This window comes from Bos indicus x Bos taurus, chromosome 13 (genome assembly GCF_003369695.1).
Source record: "Bos indicus x Bos taurus breed Angus x Brahman F1 hybrid chromosome 13, Bos_hybrid_MaternalHap_v2.0, whole genome shotgun sequence".
NCBI lineage: Eukaryota > Metazoa > Chordata > Mammalia > Artiodactyla > Bovidae > Bos > Bos indicus x Bos taurus.
Genome location: NC_040088.1, coordinates 35,617,056 through 35,639,454, shown reverse-complemented (window position 1 = coordinate 35,639,454; position 22,399 = coordinate 35,617,056). Strand labels below are relative to the sequence as shown.

General features: G+C 36.1%; 1 protein-coding gene across 5 annotated transcripts in view; it reads right to left on the bottom strand.

Moving 5' to 3' along the window:
• The window catches only part of GPCPD1 (glycerophosphocholine phosphodiesterase 1), a 66,967-nt gene that overhangs the window by 12,233 nt on the left and 32,335 nt on the right, over positions 1-22,399 (bottom strand). For 4 of the 5 annotated variants that reach the window (XM_027559417.1, XM_027559416.1, XM_027559420.1 and 1 more), the window contains 8 exons: positions 19,112-19,343; positions 17,161-17,323; positions 16,523-16,655; positions 16,122-16,176; positions 11,816-11,908; positions 8,020-8,097; positions 7,356-7,395; positions 2,106-2,167 (listed from right to left, as the gene is read on the bottom strand). In XM_027559417.1, the coding sequence (XP_027415218.1) occupies positions 2,106-2,167; positions 7,356-7,395; positions 8,020-8,097; positions 11,816-11,908; positions 16,122-16,176; positions 16,523-16,655; positions 17,161-17,323; positions 19,112-19,343 (856 nt within the window). The remainder of the gene's footprint in view (positions 1-2,105; positions 2,168-7,355; positions 7,396-8,019; positions 8,098-11,815; positions 11,909-16,121; positions 16,177-16,522; positions 16,656-17,160; positions 17,324-19,111; positions 19,344-22,399) is intronic. The other variant, XM_027559419.1, reaches the window with a different exon arrangement.

Sequence of the window (22,399 nt, the reverse complement as noted above, 5' to 3'; positions counted from 1 at the left end):
AACAAATTTATTACAAAAAGCAACCTGTAAGAAAACATATCACTAGTAAGGATAAAGCGCTTTGTGCCGCTGGTAAAAACCACTATCTTTTCTTATACTCAAACTGACAACCTGGTTAATGATTAAATTGAATAAGAAAGTCAAAACAAATTAAACAGCAAAGACAGTGGTCTTTAGCATGTGATAATTGATTACTACTTAACATTGAGATGATCCTAACCTAAAATTCTTCTCACTATTAGTACTGAACAACTAAAGTGAGCAGATAAGGAGCCTCATGAATTTAAAAAGACGTCTGTCATATTTTCTGAATCGCATCCAGGCATGTCAATCTACTAAGATATACAAAAAAATATAATTTCTAGCTTGTTTTTAAGGTGGTGATACTTAACTTGTACCACAGTGATAACTCCCTGGAAAGATGTTATCTTTAAAGTTAAAGAGGCTCATAAATAAAAAAAGTCTTTATATAAATAAGTATATCAATTTATCTAAATTATCTAGACACTATGTAGTAATACCACTTGCCCTGGCATTACTAGAAAATACAATCTAAAAAAAAAAGAAAAAATATAATCTAAAATATGAAGCTTGAGACTTCCCTGGTGGTCCATTGGTTAAGAATCCACCTTCCAATGCAGGGGATGTGGGTTCGATTGCTGGTCAGGAAACTAACATCCTACATGCCATGGAGCAACTAGAGAACTACTGAGCCTGCATGCTTCTACAGTTATTACAGCTGCACACCTCAATGAAATGTCCCTGTGGTACAATTTGAGAAAGCCCATGGGATGCAATGAAAACCCAGCACAGCCAAATTTAAAAAAATAAAATAAAATAAAATATGAAGCTTGTTTATTAACGTACAAACAGCTGATTTTTTTATTCAAACACCAATTTGTTTTGTCAAATACTCAAGCATGCTAAAGCAGAAAATGAATTTAGAACAATTTATTTCAAAGTTTAGAAACCACTTAACATGGACAGTATATATGGTATTTAATTTTATAATAGCAAGTAAAAGAATAAAAACAGAATAAGAATATAGCCTGGAATTCTGGTGACCTTGGATATAGCCCCGGTCTACGTTAACCAGCTGCATGAAAAGTACGATACCTAAAACAAGCTGTACTCAATCTCCTGTGAGTTTTTTTTACTTTGTTCTCTGATATGTTTAGCCTTACTTAATATATCTGCCATATTTTTACTGGACTAATGCACAATCAGAAAAGAACCCTTTGATACACATTTTTTAAAAATCTGTTTTTCTGTTCTATGAAATCATGTCCAGAAATCATGAAATTTCTAAGAACCAAATGATTTTAGAATTTTGGACTAGAAGGAATGACTTAGCTAGGCTTCACAAATATCTGAAAAATTATTCAAACCATGACCTAAAGGCATTAGGACAATGACTATTATAGGGGTTCCCTTGTAGCATCCTTTTTAGAGGGTAAATAATCATGATACACTGGTATTACCTATTTTTTTGCCTAAGAAAACTACTATAGCTGACACATCATCAGAAATACAGTAGAGAACAGGAAAATTAGGAAATGGAGCCAACAAGAACAAAAGCAGATTCAGCATGATCAAAGAGGGTATTTGACCTGCCTGTCAAAGGAATTCCTTTATGAATTGTGTCTAGTTTTAAATCTTTAAATCTTTGTTACACTTTTTCAGAGTGAATTCTTGAAATTTGTATCTCACTTTAAGTAACCAGGGTACCTATATTCTTTGGTTGGAGAATTTCTCTCTAAAAGCCAAACACCAGCCTTAAATTTTGCTCTCCCATCATCACACTTCCCCCTGTACTCTCTTTTCTATGCCCTTTCCTCTCTGTTTATATACAGAAATATGTGAATTTCCTGTTCTTACCAAATTAATCCATTGAGGTAGGAAATTTATTCATCTGAGCAAATCAGTTTCTCATCAAAAAAAAAAAAAGGTACACAAATACACAAGAATGTATCTTCTCTAAAAAGCATCAAACATTAGTTTACATTACACGGCTTTTTTAGTGCCCATTTAAAAAACCAAAATAAATTATTCAGATATAAAAGAATTAATGATAGCACTACCTGAAGTTTATCTAAAGAACTTACCATCTTAAGAGAAGGAAATGGCTGATTTTCAGAAAAGGAATTTTCTTCTTCAACCATAGATTCTGAAATTTTAAATATAAAAACTCAGTAGATTAATGCCACTTTATCACTAAGACATTCCCTGAAATTCTTAAGGAAGTAGTTATGAGATCCTTTCACATATAGTATTTTTAAAAGCTCTTGTATTTAGTAATTTTAACCAATAAAACCCCCATTTTCAAAATAAACATCCTTTATGAAGACCACTTTACAATATTAAATAGGAACATCTAATTTTATGACCTCAACAGTGATTATTTTCTTATAAAAATTATACTTTGTAAAAGAAGTTGCAAGAAATTATTTTTTATAGCTCATTGAGATTAAGGGCTATGTAAAGTAATGCTCAAAATTCTCCAAGCCAGGCTTCAGCAATACATGAACTATGAACTTCCAGATGTTCAAGCTAGTTTTAGAAAAGGCAGAGGAACCAGAGATCAAATTGTCAACATCCACTGGATCATCAAAAAAGCAAGAGTTCCAGAAAAACATCTATTTCTGCTTTACTGACTATGCCAAAGCCTTTGACTATGTGGATCACAATAAACTGTAGAAAATTCTGAAAGAGATGGGAATACCAGACCACCTTGCCTGCCTCTTGAGAAATTTGTATGCAGGTCAGGAAGCAAGTTAGAACTGGACATGGAACAACAGACTGGTTCCAAATAGGAAAAGGAGTACATCAAGGCTGTATATTGTCACCCTGCTTATTTAACTTATATGCAGAGTACATCATGAGAAACGCTGGACTGGAAGAAGCACAAGCGGGAATTAAGATTGCCGGGAGAAATATCAGTAACCTCAGATATGCAGATGACACCACCCTTATGGCAGTAAGTGAAGAGGAACTAAAAAGCCTCTTGATGAAAGTGAAAGAGGAGAGTGAAAAAGTTGGCTTAAGGCTCAACATTCAGAAAACGAAGATCATGGCATCTGGTCCCATCACTTAGATGGGACCAGATGCCATCTATTTCATGGGAAATAGATTAGGAAACAGTGGAAACAGTGTCAGACTATTTTTTTGGGCTCCAAAATCACTGCAGATGGTGATTGCAGCCATGAAATTAAAAGACGCTTCCTCCTTGGAAGGAAAGTTATGACCAACCTAGATAGCATATTCAAAAGCAGAGATATTTCTTTGCCAACAAAGGTCCATCTAGTCAAGACTATGGTTTTTCCAGTGGTCATGTATGGATGTGAGAGTTGGACTGTGAAGAAAGCTGAGCACCAAAGAACTGATGCTTTTGAACTGTGGAGTTTGAGAAGACACTTGAGAGTCCTTTTGGACTGCAAGGAGATCCAACCAGTCCATCCTAAAGGAGATCAGTCCCGGGTGTTCATTGGAAGGACTGATGCTAAAGCTGAAACTCCCAATACTTTGGCCACCTCATGCAATTGGGGGCAGGAGGAGAAGGGGACAACAGAGGATGAGATGGCTGGATGGCATCACCGACTCGAAGGACATGAGTCTGAGTGAACTCTGGGAGTTGGTGATGGACAGGCAGGCCTGGTGAGCTGTGATTCATGGGATCGCAAAGAGGCAGACACGACTGAGTGACAGAACTGAACTGAACTGAATCTTGCTAATACTTCTACTTGAAATAGTAACTTAAAAATTAAGAGACTCTACAAGTACCATTGTGTCTGTTAGCATTATCATTTAATCCAAAATCAATTATGTCAAGGTACACAGAACTTTTTCCTAGAGAAAAAAATTTTCTATCAAGATTTAAACCTCCCCAACAAACAAAAGCAAACAAAAAGCAAAACAAAACCAACACGTAACTAATCCTATGCAATGCAAATTCAAAAACTAAGTTATATAAAATTTTCCAGTAAAATAAGTTAAAAGTAAATTCATTAGTTATGAAACATTTACAAGCTTTCAAAGTCATATTTATGCTCCAGGGATATCTCTGAAGTTTTTGGCACCTCACAATGTCTTTATAAAGGCATTACACCTATCCTGTTATCCTAACTACAGACAAACATTTAATGAATACCTACTATAACCTCATTATAAACTTTTCAGGGAATATAAAAATATTTTCACATCTTTGAGAGGTTTACATTTTGGTGGAAGATAAGCCATGTGCAAAAATAAAGGGTTACTAATACCAAAACCTGACAAAGATGCCACAAAAAAAGAAAACTACAGGCCAATATCACTGATGAACATAGATGCAAAAATCCTTAATAAAATTCTAGCAATCAGAATCCAACAACACATTAAAAAGATCATACACCATGACCAAGTGGGCTTTATCCCAGGGATGCAAGGACTCTTTAATATCTGCAAATCAATCAATGTAATCCACCACATTAACAAATTGAAAAATAAAAGCCATATGATTATCTCAATAGACGCAGAGAAAGTCTTTGATAAAATTCAATATCCATTTATGATAAAAACTCTCCAGAAAGCAGGAAGAGAAGGAACATACCTCATCATAATAAAAGCTATATATGACAAACCCACAGCAAACATTATCCTCAATGGTGAAAAATTGAAAGCATTTCCCCTAAAGTCAGGAACAAGACAAGGGTGCCCACTCTCACCACTACTATTCAACATAGTTTTGGAAGTTTTGGCCACGGCAATCAGAGCAGAAAAAGAAATAAAAGGAATCCAAATTGGAAAAGAAGAAGTAAAACTCTCACTGTTTGCAGATGACATGATCCTCTACATAGAAAACCCTAAAGACTCCACCAGAAAATTATTAGAGCTAATCAATGAATATAGTAAAGTTGCAGGATATAACATCAACACACAGAAATTCCTTGCATTCCTATACACGAATAATGTGAAAATAGAAAGAGAAATTAAGGAAACAATTCCATTCACCATTGCAACGAAAAGAATAAAATACTTAGGAATATATCTACCTAAAGAAACTAAAGACCTATATATAGAAAACTATGAAACACTGGTGAAAGAAATCAAAGAGGACACTAATAGATGGAGAAATATACCATGTTCATGGATCAGAAGAATCAATATAGTGAAAATGAGTATACTACCCAAAGCAATCTATAGATTCAATGCAATCCCTATCAAGCTACCAATGGTATTTTTCACAGAGCTAGAACAAATAATTTCACAATTTGTATGGAAATACAAAAAAACCTCAAATAGCCAAAGCAATCTTGAGAAAGAAGAATGGAACTGGAGGAATCAACCTGCCTGACTTCAGGCTCTACTACAAAGCCACAGTCATCAAGACAGTATGGTACTGGCACAAAGACAGAAATATAGATCAATGGAACAAAATAGAAAGCCCAGAGATAAACCTACTCACCTATGGACACCTTATCTTTGACAAAGCAGGCAAGAATATACAGTGGAGAAAAGACTATCTCTTTAACAAGTGGTACTGGGAAAACTGGTCAACCACTTGTAAAAGAATGAAACTAGAATACTTTCTAATACCATACACAAAAATAAACTCAAGATGGATTAAAGATCTAAACATAAGATCAGAAACTATAAAACTCTTAGAGGAGAACATAGGCAAAACATTCTCTGACAAAAATCACAGCAGGATCCTCTATGACCCACCTCCCAGAATATTGGAAATAAAAGCAAAAATAAACAAATGGGGTCTAATTAAAATTAAAAGCTTCTGCACAACAAAAGAAACTATAAGCAAGGTGAAAAGACAGAATGGGAGAAAATAATAGCAAATGAAGCAACTGACAAACAACTAATCTGAAAAATATACAAGCAACTCCTGCAGCTCAATTCCAGAAAAATAAACGACCCAATCAAAAAATGGGCCAAAGAACTAAATAGACATTTCTCCAAAGAAGACATACAGATGGCTAACAAACACATGAAAAGATGCTCAACATCACTCATTACCAGAGAAATGCAAATCAAAACCACAATGAGGTACCATTTCACGCCAGTCAGAATGGCTGCGATCCAAAATCTACAAGCAATAAATGCTGGAGAGGGTGTGAAGAAAAGGGAACCCTCTTACACTGTTGGTGGGAATGCAAACTAGTACAGCCACTATGGACAACAGCGTGGAGATTCCTTAAAAAACTGGAAATAGAACTGCCTTATGACCCAGCAATCCCACTGCTGGGCATACACACTGAGGAAACCAGAATTGAAAGAGACACGTGTACCCCAACGTTCATCACAGCACTGTTTATAATAGCTAGGACATGGAAGCAACCTAGATGTCCATCAGCAGATGAATGGATAAGAAAGCTGTGGTACATATACACAATGGAGTATTACTCGGCCATTAAAAAGAATACATTTGAATCAGTTCTAATGAGGTGGATGAAATTGGAGCCTATTATACAGAGTGAAGTAAGCCAAAAAGAAAAACACCAATACAGTATACTAACGCATATATATGGAATTTAGAAAGATGGTAACAACAACCCTGTATGTGAGACAGCAAAAGAGACACACATGTATAGAACAGTCTTTTGGACTCTGTGGGAGAGGGACGGGGCGGGGATGATTTGGGAGAATGGCATTAAAACATATATAATATCATGTAAGAAACGAGTCGCCAGTCCAGGTTAGATGCAGGATACAGGAAGCTCGGGGCTGGTGCACTGGGATGACCCAGAGGGATGGTATGGGGAGGGAGGTGGGAGGAGGGTTCAGGATGGGGAACATGTGTACACCCGTGGCAGATACATGTTGATGTATGGTAAAACCAATACGATATTGTAAAGTAAAAAATAAATAAATAAAAATACAGGGTTAGAAAAGGACATACTGAGGCTAAGATGAATGCCATACACTATTAAGTTCTATGGGGGCAGAAAGCAAAGTGGAATTACAAAGGGATTTTATAATCCATTGAGGAAAGTGAAGCACAGAATGGTTAAACACAAAGATGGAGGTCATAGCTGGTAAATGCTAGAGCTAGTTTCAAACACCTATATAGGGCTATATTCCATATTTGATACACTCTTGTACTCTGTAATGCTTAAGAATGTATGGAAAGATTGGTAGGTATAAAATAATGGATTTTTGATCATCAAGCTAAGAAAACTCATAAAAGTAAAAAATCATGCTTTCTATGCATTTGACAAGTATTATATGTAAAGCCTTTCCATCTATAACATTACATTTATATAATTGAGTATTATATTAAGGTCACAAAGAGTACATTAAAATAGATAAGAAAATTCATTATGCTAATCATGAAATGAAAACAATGTTTTCATATAGGTACATACCTTTCAGATCTTTAGATTTCAGTGCAGTCACATGAGTGAGCTGGAAAACACACACACACATACAAAGTGTAATCATTAAAAAAAGGCCTTAGTTTATGAAGATATGGCTAACAGAACTACAGCTTGAAAAGCTTGCAAGTTAGTAAAAACAAAATGTAGAATTATTATTTTAATAAGAATAAGCACTTATTTTAATAAGAATAAGCACATATCAGTGTATATATTTTATATCTAATGAGAACAGGAAGGATCACCATGTAAAATTATATGGTATCAATAAAATAGAGAAGGATCTTAGTAGAATAAGTATAAAAATCAACAATAGCATAGAAGGTCAAGTATGAAATAAAAAGAGCTAAAGCAGACCAGAGACAACTTAAGATTATAGCTAGTCCCCATGGCCTATAAAGACTTATAGTCCAGTCTCCTTCATGAAAGCAAAAACCGATGGGATCCATGGAAACTTAAAGGTGACAGATAGATGAGCACAAACTCATTCTTCCTAATAGAACAGAAAACCAAAGCACAGACTCTACACATGCTGTATATATAGTCATCCCCACAGGCAAGGAGAATATTAGCATATACAGACAAGTATAAATAGTATTAAAACCAAATGATAAATGTAAAACCAAAAAGATTTAACATTTCACACTATTAATACCTTTAATAACTGGAGTTGGTCAAATGTTAATTCTTTCACTGGAATTTCAAATAATTCAACTGGATCAGCATCAAATTTCTAAAAAGAAAACTGGGCCGTAAGTTATTACTGAATATTTACTGTAGACAGTCCCTATGTCTCAATTTACTCATAAGAATAATTAGTGGCCACAGTGAGCCCACGAAGGGGAGCTCTTTCTACCTAACACCACCTTCCAGCTCTTAAATTCTGGCTTTTTTGTTTTTAGTGCAGATAAAAACATTTTTTTTAGTGAAGAAAAAAACAGCTGGGAAGAAGCTGTAGCACTGAAGACACATTGAGAACCAAGCCAACATCAGTCATTTCTCCTGTTTCCTGCCAGGCTGTATACATTTATTTGACATATATTCATGCTACATGACTAGGAAATCAACAGGCAAGCACGATCCAAGTATGGAGTAGTTTCTGTCAAGTTTCTAAACATTTCAAAATCTTTTAAACTGAATTTTGGTTAAAAACAACCACAGAAATCAACTGTCATGAAAAAATTGATTACCTCTAAGTAGTAATATTTAATAAGAACTGTATTATAGATGCTTTCACAATAAGCAAATCTGTTTTATTAGATTTTAATAAATCAAAAGTCACACTATTCAGGCACTTCTATCTTAAGGAAGCGAGTTAATGCACCACCAGTAAATCATCAATCCAACAAACAAATTAAAATTCAGTGTATGTCTATTCATCTTCACACCAAGTACATACAGTATGAGATTATTTAAGTTTTTCTAGAAGGATACACAAGAAACTACTAGTAGAGAGTACGACCAAGGAGAAAAAGGAAGATTTACGTTTCATTTCATAATCTTTTTACTTTTTAAAATTTTATTTATTTGTTTATTAATTTTGGCTGCACTGGGTCCTCACTGCTATGCCCAGGCTTTATCTAGTTGTGGGGAGTGCAGGCTTTCTTGCGATGCTCATGCTTCTCACTGCTGTGGCTTCTCTCATGGCAGAGCACAGGCTCTGGGAGCACAGGCTTCATAGTTGTAGCCAGTGGGCTCAGTAGCTGTGGCAAGTGGGTTTAGTTGCCCCAGAGCATACGGAACCAGGGATTGAACACTAATCCCCTGCATTGGCAGGCAGAAATTCTTAACCACTGGACCCGCTGAAGATCCATTTCATAATCTTCTGAACTACTGGTATAAAAAATACTGGTATATAAAAGTATAGTGGTATATAAAAAATACTGGTATATAAAAATAAATGAACATAAATTGGTTTTATAAGGAAAATACCAACTTACAAATGAATAGTAAAAAAATTAAATAATTCATTGTTTTCATTCTGCAATTAACTCAATCAGGTTCAATCAAAGATAATCAAAGTCTGATACAAAGGAGGGGTCAGTTACACTCTTCAATTAACCCCCAGAGTCACTAATTATAGCTAGAGTCACTAATCTCAATCTTGGTTAGTGAGTTCCTTTACCATTCCATCCATTTTTGTTTCACTTTGCATTAACATCTCCCCCACAGCAAAAACAACCTGTCCCAAGTCTAATTCTACATCTTTCATCTTAATAGGTGCATCTTGGGAATTCCCTGGCGATCCAGTGGTTAGTACTCAGCACTCTCACTGCTGAGGGACTGGGTTCAATCCTTAGTCAGGGAAGCAAGAGTCCCCAAGCCATGCAGCATGGTGGCCCCCCCCCACCCCGCAAATGATTTAAATAAATAAATAAGTGCATCTCCTTCCTTCTCCTAACACCATTTCACAAAAAGGAAAGGATCCTTTTCTATAAATGAAAATAATCCAAACCCATATGACTGATTATAATAGAATCCACCAACAGGCAGAGTCAGGTGCCTTGTCACAGATTTACACTACATTATGCAGCGTCTGGTACATGTTAGTTAATCTACAATGTTGTATCAGTTTCAGGTGTACAGCAGAGTGATTCAGTTACACAAACATATATATATATATATAAATAAATAGATATATCTAGTCTTCCATTACAGGTTATTATAAGATATTGAATTAAGATACTGTTCCCTGTGATATACAATAGGATCATGTTATCTCTTTTATATATTGCAGTTTGTATCTGCTAATCTCAAACTCCAAATTTATATGAAACAATCCCTCTCCCCCTTTGGTAACCATAATTTTGTTCTCTAAGTCTCTATTTTGTAAGTTCATTTGTATTATATTTTAGATTCCACATAAGTAATATCATATGGTGCTTGTCTTTCATTTTCTGACTTCACTTAGTATGATAATCTCTAGGTCCATTCATGTCACTCTAAGTGCCATTATTTTATTCTTTTTTATGGCTGAGTAGTATTCCATTGTACATGTATATATCTTAACACATTCATCTGTAGATGGACATTCAGGATGCTGCCATGTGTGAGATACTCTAAATAGTGCTGCAGTGAACATTAAGGTGCATGTATTTTTTCAAATTATAATTTTCTCTGGAAATCCCATGAGTGGTATTGCAGGATCATATAGACTTACTTTGCTTTTTGAGGAATCTCCATACTGTTCTCCATTGTGGCTGCACCAATTTATTTCCACCAACAGTGCAGGAGGGTTCCTTTTTCTCCATACCTTCTCTCCAGCATTTATTATTTTTCAACTTTCTGATAATGGCCATTCTGAGCAGTAAGAGGTGGTACCTCACTATAGCTTGGATCTGCATTTTTCTAACAGTAACACTGAGTATCTTTTCATGTGCCCATTAGCCACCTGTATGTCTTCTTTGGAGAAATGTATATTCAGGTCTTCAGCCCATTTATTGAATTATAGAAGCTGTTTGTATATTTTAGAAATTAATCCATTGTCAGTAGCATCATTTGCAAATATTTTCTCCCAGTCAGTAGGTTGTTTTCTTTGCTATGCAAAAGCTTCAGAGTTTAATTAGATCCCCTTTGTTTTTTATTTGCATTACTCTAGGAGACAGATGCAAGAAAATATTGCTGCAATTTATATCAAAGAGTATTCTGCCTGTTCCCTCTAAACTTTATACTGTCCGGTCTTACATTTAGGTTTTTAATGCACTTTGAGGGTTTTTTTTTAATAATTTCATTTATTTGGGGCTGTATTGGGTCTTTGTTGCTGCATGGGCTTTTCTCTAGTTGTGGTTAAAGACGGCTTCTCTTGATGCAGAGTGTGAATCAAGGGGACGAAGACTTCAGTTCAGTAGTTGTGGCTTCCAGGCTCTAGAGCACAGGCTCAATAGTTGGTAGCACATGGGCTTAACTGCTCCACAGCAAGTGGGATCTTTCTGGATCAGGGATCAAACCTGTGTCTCCCACACTGGCAGATGGATTCTTCACCACTGAGTCACAGGGAAGCCCTGAGTTTATTCTTCTATATGGTGTTAGAGAATGTTCTAACTTCATTCTTTTCCATGTAGTCTCCAGTTTTCTCAGTCTTAACTTCAGATCAACTCAACTGAAAACGATATCCATCACAGTTTTAAAGAAAATGCCAGGAGACGTGGGTTCCATTCCTGGGTCAGGAAGATCCCCTGGAGGAGGGCATGGCCACCCAGTCCAGTATTCTTGCCTGGAGAATCCCACTGACAGAGAAGTCTGGCAGGCTACAGTCCACAGGGTTGTCAAGAGTCAGACACGACTAAAGCAACTGAGCACAGATATATCAGCATCTGCTGGGGATTGGTTCCAGGACCCCTCATGGGTACCAAATCTACAGATGCTCAAGTCTCTTATGTATAATGGCATGTGTATATAAAACTTGCTAATTTTTAGACTTTTGTCTAAGAATTAAAGGAATTTCTACATACCTTTTTCATAGTCAAACAACAAGTCAGATCATGATACACCACAGGCACAAAATCTTTTGAAAGATGTACATCAAATTCTACAAAGGCTGCACCCTGAGAGGGAAAAAAAAAATTGAAAAATATTATCCAGCCCACAATACATCTAAAACTCTAAGAACATAACAAATTTATTGTTCACTGTAAAAGTATAGACCTATACACACAAAAACTTCCTCATGAATTATTTAATGCTATACTTCAAGCTTTTTCTAAAAGGTAATCTTTTAAAACAATTGTAACTTCTTTTTTGTAACAGCACAACAATTTTTCCTGGCAAAAAAATTGGGTACTGATCCCACTCACACACACTCCAGGGCCTTTCTGTGGCAGTGGACAGCCTCCAGCAATGTCACCTCTGCTCCTGCTATTAGCAGAAATGGAGCCTACAAGGAGTCTGGGGCATGGCTACCTCCCATCTTGTTGACCCCTGCACACCTCAGTTCGACAGTCAAACCTCAAAGGTGAGGTGGGAATAGGAAAAGCTGCAATCTCTTAGCTCTGCTACTTGGTGCACTTCAACAACACACTTTATAGCCTTTCTTAATAAAATCTCAATAATCAGATTAAAAAGGAAATGACAACTTCTGCTGAAAAGAGAAAACAGAAATGGATAACAAGTATGATGCATACACCAAATTTCCTAATAGAAGCCTAAACAGAAGAAATATATACACCAATTAGACTTAAGTCAGATCCATCATGACTTATGAATTAATCCAAATAAAGGCTAAAAACATAAATTGACATTCATATTTGTAAATTCACTATAAGAAAACCAGCTGGGATCAAAGGATACAAGGTCTGACAGTGTCTATGGCCCAGAGAAGTGCTGTGTAAGAATGGATGGACATGTTTCCATCCCTTACCCTAGCTTTACTCAAGAAAGACGCTTAAGTTGTCAGTACATATAGATCATAGCCTAGAACCAAAGGAGTCTGCTTCCTCTGTAACTTCTGAAGCAGGAAATAAGCTTAGCTGCTTCCACAGTCAACAAGAAAATAACACAAATCATTTTTGTCAAAGAGGGAAAAAAAACCCTATACACCCTAAAGAGTTAAAACAATAATAAAGTATAGCTTCCCAGTTTTAAAGTTTAATTTTACATAATCACCATCCTTTAGGAAGATAAATTTACTAAGGGATAAAATCTGATCTCAAAATTCATGTGTGAGGGACTTTCCTGGTGGTCCAGTTATTAAGACTCCATATTTCACTGCAGGGGGCCCGGGTTCAAGCCCTAGTCAAGAAACTAAGCTACCACATGCAGTGTAGCATGGCCAAAAATTAAAAAGAAAAAAAAAATTCATGTGTGAGCAAGTTTTAAGAAATAAGCCAATAATAACCGAAAACTCTTCAAGGATGTCTTTAACATGAAACCAAACCAGTCTTTCATAACTAACATAAGACATTCTATAAAGTGATCCCCGAGAGTAAAAAGGGTTTCAACAGAAAAAGGCTCAATGGAATCTTCCCTCAAAAAGCAGACACCCTGAAAGCTCTTTATTAGGGATCTTCATGTGTTCACAGCTAATAAAACCATGTTTAGATTACTTAACTATAAGGAACTGAAACTGGTTACAAATAATGACCTACATGTAGCACAGCATACTTGTATATTTAACATCCTTTCAACACAAAATTATCAACTAAACATTTTTAAACATTAAAATAATTATGACAATCAATCTAAGATGTCAAGAAATACAAAATGCATCATTATTTTAAACACCACTAAGAGGGAGAAAAAACAATGCCAATCAAACCATGACAAGTTAAGACAGTTGTAAATCCTATCCCAATTTTAGAGATGTTAAAATATGGGAAAAGTACATCTTAGAATAGTTGTTTGCTTCATATAAGTGATAAAATTAAAATCTAACAAATCAAGTTTATTTACTTAACTATTTTTAAAAAGGCAAAACTTAAGGCATGTATGTGGAGGACAATGGGAAAAAATGAAATATAATTAGAGTTTCTCAGTTTTCCCCTTAGTTTAACTTCAGAACATGAGGCTTAACTTGAGGTACAGTAGAAGGTGAGGGAGGAGGAAACACACAGGCTCTTGATTTAAAATGTAAAACTTCAGGTACTAAAAAACCTAAAAGCTAAAAAAAAAACCAAACCACTAACTGAATAACGATATAAAAGGAGTTAAGAAATTTAGCATAATCAGGTTAGAATCAGGATGGTATGCAGTATGTATATATATATATATATATATAAATGGAGTTATATATATATATATATAATATATATAAGGAGTTTTATGCACACACATGCACACAGAGTACTATAAAAAGTTAAGAAATTCAACATAATCAGGTTGGTATACAGGAGGCAAACTGACATACTAAGTGTTTTTCTTTGCAACCCCCACCAGGCTTCTCTCTCCACAGAATTAACCAGGCAAGAATACTGGGAGTGGGTTGCCATTCTCTTCTCCAGGGGATCTTCTCGACCCAGGGATTGAACCTGGGTCTCCTGCATTCCAGGCAGATTCCACCAGGGAAGCCCAAGTGTTACATAAAATCACTATCAAATCCTTCTGTAAACATTATTTACAAAGTGAGTATCTAAATGAACATTAAAAAGTGAGTAGTTCAATTAATGAGCATTAATGAGCTCATTTTTAATGAGCATTAAAAAGTGAGTAGTTCAAAGTGAGTAATTCATTTGATGAAATGCAATGTTTCATGGGGAGCATTTTTGCATGCGTCAAACACTTAAAACATTATCTCAAAAAAAGGGGGGGGATGCTTAAAAAATAAACAAATGGGACCTAATTAAACTCAAAAACCTTCGCACAGCAAAAGCAAACCATCAATGAAACAAAAAGACAAGCTACTGAATAGGAGGAAATATTTCCAAGAGATACTAATAAGGAGTTAATATCTAACATAAAAATTTACAACTCAGCATCAAAAAAACCCCAAAAACTATCCAGTTATTTAAAATGTTAGAAGAACTGAATAAACATTTTTCCAAAGGAAATGCAGATGACCAACAGATACAGGAAATGTTATAACGCTCAGCATGAGGGAAATGCAAATCAAAACCACAAAGAACTGGACTTCCCTGGTGGTCCAACGGTTAAGAATCCACCTACCAATGCATGGGACACAGGATCAAACTCTAGTCTGTGAGACAAATAAGCCTGTGCACCACAACTACCAAGCCTTTGTGCCACAACTACTGACACTCGCAGGCCTTAAGAGCTCCTGCTCTGCAGTAAGAGTAGCTACCACTTGCCACAACTAGAGAAGCCCTTGCAGAGCAACAAAGACCCAAGGACAGCCAGAAAGAAATATAAAACAAAAAAACCACAATGAGTTATCACCTCACTATCATCAAAGGAATGGCTATCATCATAAAGAACAGATAAATGCTGGCAAGCATGTAAAAGGAGCCCTCCTACACTGCTGGTGGGAATGTAAACTGTTATTGACACTGTGAAAAACAGTTATGAAGGTTTTTCAAAAAGCTAAAAAGAGAACTACTATATGACCCACCAATTCCATTCCTAGATATATAGCTGAAAAATACTAATCTGAAAACATATATGCTCTTCAATGTTCATAGTAGCATTATTTACAACTGCCAAGATATAAAGAAACCGAACTGAATGGATAAAGATGTGGTGTATGTATGTACACACACACTCACACAGCTCAGCTGTGTGTACTGCTCAGCCATAAAAGAGAGTGAAGTTTTGTTATCTGTAACAACATCGATGGACTTGGAAGGTATTATGCTAAGTGAACTAAGTCAGATAGAGAAAGACTATACTATATGACATCACTTGCATGGAACAGTGGTTACCAGTGGAGAGAGGGAAGGCAGGAGGGGCAATAAAGGCATAGGGGTACAAACTATTAGGTTTAAAATAAGCTATAAGGATATAACACAGGGAATATAGTAAACATTTTACAATAACTATAAATGGAGCATAATCTTTAAAAATTGTGAATCATTATACTGTGTACCTGTAATTTATTTAATATACATCAACCATACTACAAATCACCTAATTAACTTTTAAGAGAATGCTTAGGATTCCATTGCTTTAATTCCAATCCGTACCATGGAACTGAAATTAAAATGCCTAGAAATATTTTATCTTCACTTAGAAATATATTTAGAAAAAGCAGAAATAGTCTCCCTTTTACCCTATTAATGCAGAATGAAGGAGGCTGCCCCAACGTACAACTCTCTACTTTTCTACCTGTGGACCACTAGTCCAAAGTTGTTTAAAGAGAGGTTCACTTACATGACTAGCAGCATTTCTTAAAGAAGCAATAGTATTTTCTTGAACTTTAGCAAGCCTGAAAGAAAATAAATATACAGAAATATAGTTATCATTAATAAAGAAAAGATAAATTTAGTAAATAAGTCAACTATATTTTCCATAATGGACACAGTATTTATTCTCTATTTTGAGGCTAACTTTACCATCCCCAAAATAAGACTGACCATTACTTGGTTGGTGTGTGCACTCCTTAAATCAAGCTCTAATAATCATAGGTATTTACAAGCAATTTAAAGCCCAATTACCAAATCACATTTAAATCCAGGGTAATAATTAAAAGGATCCTTTGACCTTTAGTTGGTTAAACTTTATCATCAAACATAAGGTACCAAATGCTAGTACTACTCAAATATTCAACCTACTGAGCAGTTGTTGTAGAATTCCCTGCACCTCGATGTCCAACATCCAATGGTATTCTTGGTTTCCAATACTTGGAAAATGAAGATTTCATGTCACAACTGTATCCTGGTAACGGCTTAATAATTATATAGTCAACTTTCATAGGAAAAAAGGGGGAAGGGAAAAAGAAAGACAATTAAAAGGCTACGATGAACTCAATTACACCTAAACACCACTCAAACCAGCTTTATCAGTTGATCAAACAGAAAGAAATCAAGTCAATGCCCATTCAAAGTAAAGCTTCCAGAAAATTGCTGATGTTCAGTCACTAAGTCACGTCCAACTCTTTTGCGACCCCACGGACCGTCACCACCACCCCCCCCAGGGTCCTCTGTAAATGGGATTTCCCAGCAAGAATACTACAGTGTGTTGACAATCCCTTCTCCAGGGGATCTTCTCAACCCAGGGATCAAACCCATGTCTCTTGCTTGGCAGACAGATTCTTTACCAGTGAGCAACCAGGGAATGTATTTGTTAATATTCTGAAACAACTTATTAATTTAATTCTTTACCATTCTCAAAAGCACAATTTGAAACTAATTAGAACCCTAACTTAACCTTTGCTTATTTGTAAAGGGCCACCATGCCTGTCTAAGCTTACCTCTCACTTTGCCTATTGTTTTCCTAGAATTTCTGCTCATGATGGGAAGAGTAAGGATTCCAGCGCTCTTCCCACTCTCTGCAATGGTGGACGATAAGAGACATGCTGTACCCACATGTCCAGGAAAAGCATCACCCTGAACTACATGTTCACTGAGATCTTCCTGAAAAGTAAGGATAAGAATAACCCAAATTCTTATAATTCAATATTCTCCATTAAAAGATCAAAAAAGACACCCTTAAAATCAACTCGGAATCTATAGAAGAAAATCAATAAGAAATACAACCAAATTTATATTCAGGTAATTTAGATAGCTTTCTTGTAACAAGTAACATTTTCTTTTAGTATGCAAAGATATTTAATATACAGTATATGTAAGATTTTATGTTCATTAATCGTTACTGTTGATTTACTTTTTACTTGTTACTTTTAATTGTTACTTCTGATCCTCTAACATATATTATGCAAATATAAAGCATGGACTGAATGTTTCTAAGTACTTTTATATTCAAAGACTAAGATATACGTGTTGTTGTTTAGTTGCTAAGTTGTGATCAACTCTTGCAAACCCATGGACTAAAGCCCGCCAGGGTCCTCTGTCCATTGGATTTCTCTGGCAAGAATACTAGAATGGGTTGCCATTTCCTTCTCCCAGGTATCTTTCTGACCCAGGGATTGAACCTGCATCTCTTGGCAAGCAGATTCGTTACCACTGAGCACTATGGAAGCCCAAGATATACCTGTAATTATTTTCCTTGTGGCTCAGCTGGTAAAGAATCTGCCTGCAACGAGGGAGACCTGGGTTTGATCCCTGGGCTGGGAAGATCCCCTGGAGAAGGGAAAGGCTACCTACTCCACTATTCTGGCCTGGAGAATTCCCCAAGGTCCATGGGGTCGCAAAGAGTCGAACACGACTGAGCGACTTTCACTTTTAATGTATATTTTGTTCTTTACAAATGCCATCTACACAGATGACACAGAGAGATAGTAACCTCTAGGACACTGAATACTTGAGATTAAATAGTGTGTTTTATCCACCTAGTCTATGAATAAATTAGTATTTCCAAAACTGCTAACCAAATGAAAGGGAAGTCAGGCTGTTCAAGAGATTATTAATAGGTAGGTACTAAAAGAACAAGGAAACATTCAACCAAAACTTCATATTTTTATAATAAATGTCTCATAGGTCTTATTAATTAGGCAAGATAACTTTACACTATAAAGCTATAAGAATTACTCAGGTTCTAATCCATCCTGAATTTTGATATCAGAAACACTGGCTAGGTGCTACTGCTGGGGAAGGTTTATTCCCCACCCTCAAAGAGTCAAACTCTAATCTAGTGTAAATATGAGTGGAAGTATCAAAGAGCCAGGACCTTATGGGAGGACCCAGTTTTATTTGTGAGGAGCAGCTGAACAGCCCAAAAGCCAAGATAAGCATCACAAGAAGCTCTAGAAAGTTGGCAGCACAGAGTCTGAATAACTTGGCACAATTTTCACAGCAACTATCTTTTCTTACATATTTATACTATCAAGTAAAGTTGGAAAAATGAGTTCACTATTACAATGAATTCTTATAAAATGCTTCAATAAACAAAACTTCAGTCATGAAGAGGGCTCAATCATGCTAGTTACATCAGTCTGCCTATCAAGTAACAGCCTCTATTCTTCAAAGAGGCTTTGGACACATTCATTTATGTTTAAAATACACACAGGCATCAAGACATCTGGTCATAATTTGAATGCAATTTTGAAACTCTCAATTATATTGTTAATGAGTCTGCCAACTCTAAGTTTTTAAAATCTGCTAACATGTACAGAGGAGTAAACATCTAAAAAGTTGTATGAATCATATGTTTACATAAATTAGACTACAATAAAAATCAAAACATATGTAAAAATAAGCTCATGTCTACATTGTCTCTCACCCTCTTCAGTGAAATATACTCACCTCAAAAAAATCAAATATTAGTTCTAGGTTATCTGGTTCCATTGTCTGTATACTATACTCTGTCCAACGGTCAGGCTGTAAGCCATACCCACACTCCGGCTGTGAATGTCTACACTTGAATTCATTGTCGCTTATTAAGGATATCTCCAGGCTATTTGACATTTTGTGAAGAACAGTGGGAGATACTCTATCATCATCATCTTCCTCCAGACCCTCTAATGTCAGCTTTACCCTAAATGAAAGGAAAAAATGATGAAATGCAAAAAGTGAAGAAAGAAAATTATATATATTACCTAAACACTAAATTTAAAAGTGCTCCCTTTATATGCTAAACCCTCAAATAACAAAAGAACTATACATACTACAGGTTATGGCATTAGTTATATTTCATAAAATAGTGGTGTTTTTATCTCCACACATTTTTGCCAAGTATTAAAACGAGATAAATGCTCATTATGCATAAGGCTATTTTCATTAAAACAAGATAAATGCTCATTATGCATAAGGCTATTTTCATTAATTCTTTGAGTTTTTTAAAATGAATCTAAAGAGGCATTTACTATTATCCATTTATAACTGGCTATCTCAATTTCTTATGAGAAGTTTCACAAATATATATATATAACAAGTACAATTTTGAACCATATTCTGTTAGTGTGCATTAAAAGACTGTTAGACAGGGACTTCCCCAGTGGTCCAGTTGTTAAGAATCCATGTTCCAATGCATGGGTTGTAGGCTGGATCCCTAGTTGCAGAACTAAGATCCCACATGCTGCAGAGCAATTAAGCCCACATCACAACTACTGAGCCCATGTGCCTTAGAACCTGAGCACCACAACTAGAGAAAAGCCCTCATGTCTCAACTAGAAAAGACCACATGCCACATTCAGAGATCCTGAATGTTGCAACTAAAACCCGATGTAGCCAAATAAACATTAAAAAATAAATCCTGTTAAGAGTTGGAGGTCATAAATTTTTAAATTTCCCATACTTCTCCTCACTACACTGAGACCAGGTACTTTGTGAACAGATTATTAAAGAAAACTATGGTATTAATGGTATTAAAAGCATGGCATATACATTTGCAAGTATGCATGGCTTTTATGTATTTACATATATGTACTTTTTAATGAAACAAAGGAACAAAACAAGAAACCAAGAGTCTTATTAACTCCCACAGCAATGAAAACAAAAGACAAGTTACCTAAGCCACTGGGTCACAAAGACTAATTTACTCCCAGTGAGAAGCAATCAGCTGCAGAGAACACTTGTAATGCCAATAAGTTAACTCAATTCTAGAATATTTCTTGCACCAACTGCAAGTTTCATAGATTATATAACTTTAATACCAATGATGTAGGAGTAATGTTACTGTATAGAATACAGTTGAGCTAGGAAAGCTTTTCATTCTAGATTTAAATGAGATCCACTTAATAATATAAGTAATAGAACTGCATGAGTGAGGCCTATTCTCTCTGCCTGCTGCCTCCAACAACTGTGCAGACTTATCTTACAGGCACATATGCCAAGGTATCCCAAAGGAGACATGATTATTCAATCAGTAATAATGTATCACAGTCATACTGTGAAATCAAAAGTAGCACCACTTTAATAATCCAAACAAAAAAGATCCTTTCTTCTCTTCAAACTCTTAGGAATAGCTCTGAACAACTGATTTTGCTGGTGAGCCTGAAGGAAGAAACATTCTCTACCAGGACATATAAAAAGCGACCACAAATGAACTGTAATGAATCGGCAAGGAAGGCATGGAAGATTAAATATGACTATTCTCAGGACTTCCTGGTGGTCCAGTGGTTAAGACTCCAAGATCCCAACATAGGCAACAGGGGTTTGATCCCTGGTCAGGAACTAGGATGCTGCATGCTGTGGCCAAAAAAAAAAAGCTTGTCTACAAATAGCAATGTGCAACTACCTATCTCTCTTTCCACCTCCAAAAAAAACCAAGTTTAAAGGGATCAATGAAAGAATTCAGTTCATTTATATTAAAGGTTTTCTTCAAATAGCTATATAAATGTTATCAGTTCAGTTCAGTCACTCAGTTGTGTCTGACTCTTTGCAACCCCATGACTATAGCACGCCAGGCTTCCTTGTCCATCACCAACTCCCAGAGCTTGCTCAAACTCATGTCCATTGAGTCGGTGATGCCATGCAACCATCTCATCCTCTGTCATGCGCTTTTCCTCCCACCTTCAATCTTTCCCAGCATCAGGGTCTTTCCCAAGGAGTCAGTTCTTCGTATCAGGTGGCCAAAGTATTGGAGATTCAGCTTCAGTATCAGTCCTTCCAACGAATATTCTGGACTGATTTCGTTTAGGATTGAGTGATTGGATCTCCTTGCAGTCAAGAGTCTTCCTAACACCACAGTTCAAAAGCATCAATTCTTTGGCGCTCACCCTTCTCTATGGTCCAACTCTCACATTCATACATGGTTACTGGAAAAACCATAGCTTTGACTAGACAGTCCTTTGTTGACAAAGTAATGCCTATGCTTTTTCATACACTGTCTAGGTTAGTCATAGCTTTTCTTCCAAGGAGTAAGCGTCTTTTAACTTAATGGCTGCAGTCACCATCTGCAATGATTTTGGAGTGCAAAAAAATAAAGTCTCTCACTGTTTCCATTGTTTCTCCAACTACTTGCCATGACGTGGTGGGACCAGATGCCATGATTTTCGTTTTCTGAATGTTGAGTTTTAAAGCAGCTTTTTCACTCTTCTTTCACTTTCATCAAGAGGCTCTTTAGTTGTTCTTCACTTTCTGCCAGGAGGGTGGTGTCGTCTGCATATCTGAGGTTACTGATATTTCTCCTGGGAATCTTGATTCCAACTTGTGCTTCATCCAGCCCAGCATTTCACATGATGTACTCTGCATATAGGTTAAATAAGCAGGGTGACAATATACAGCCTTGACGTACTCCTTTCCCAATTTGGAACCAGTCTGTTTCATATCTACCTGTAACTGTTGCTTCTTGACTTGCATACAGATACAGGTATGCATATAGGACCTGCATACAGGAGGCAGGTAAGGTGGTCTGGTATTCCCATCTCTTTCAGAATTTTCCACAGTTTGTTGTGATCCACACAGTCAAAGGCTTTGGCACAGTCAATAAAGCAGAAGTATTCCTTTTTTCTGGAACTCTCTTGCTTTTTCTATGATCCAACAAATGTTGGCAATTTGATCTCTGATTCCTCTGCCTTTTCTAATCCAGCTTGAACATCTGGAAGTTCACGGTTCACGTACTGTTGAAGACTAGCTTGGAGAATTTTGAGC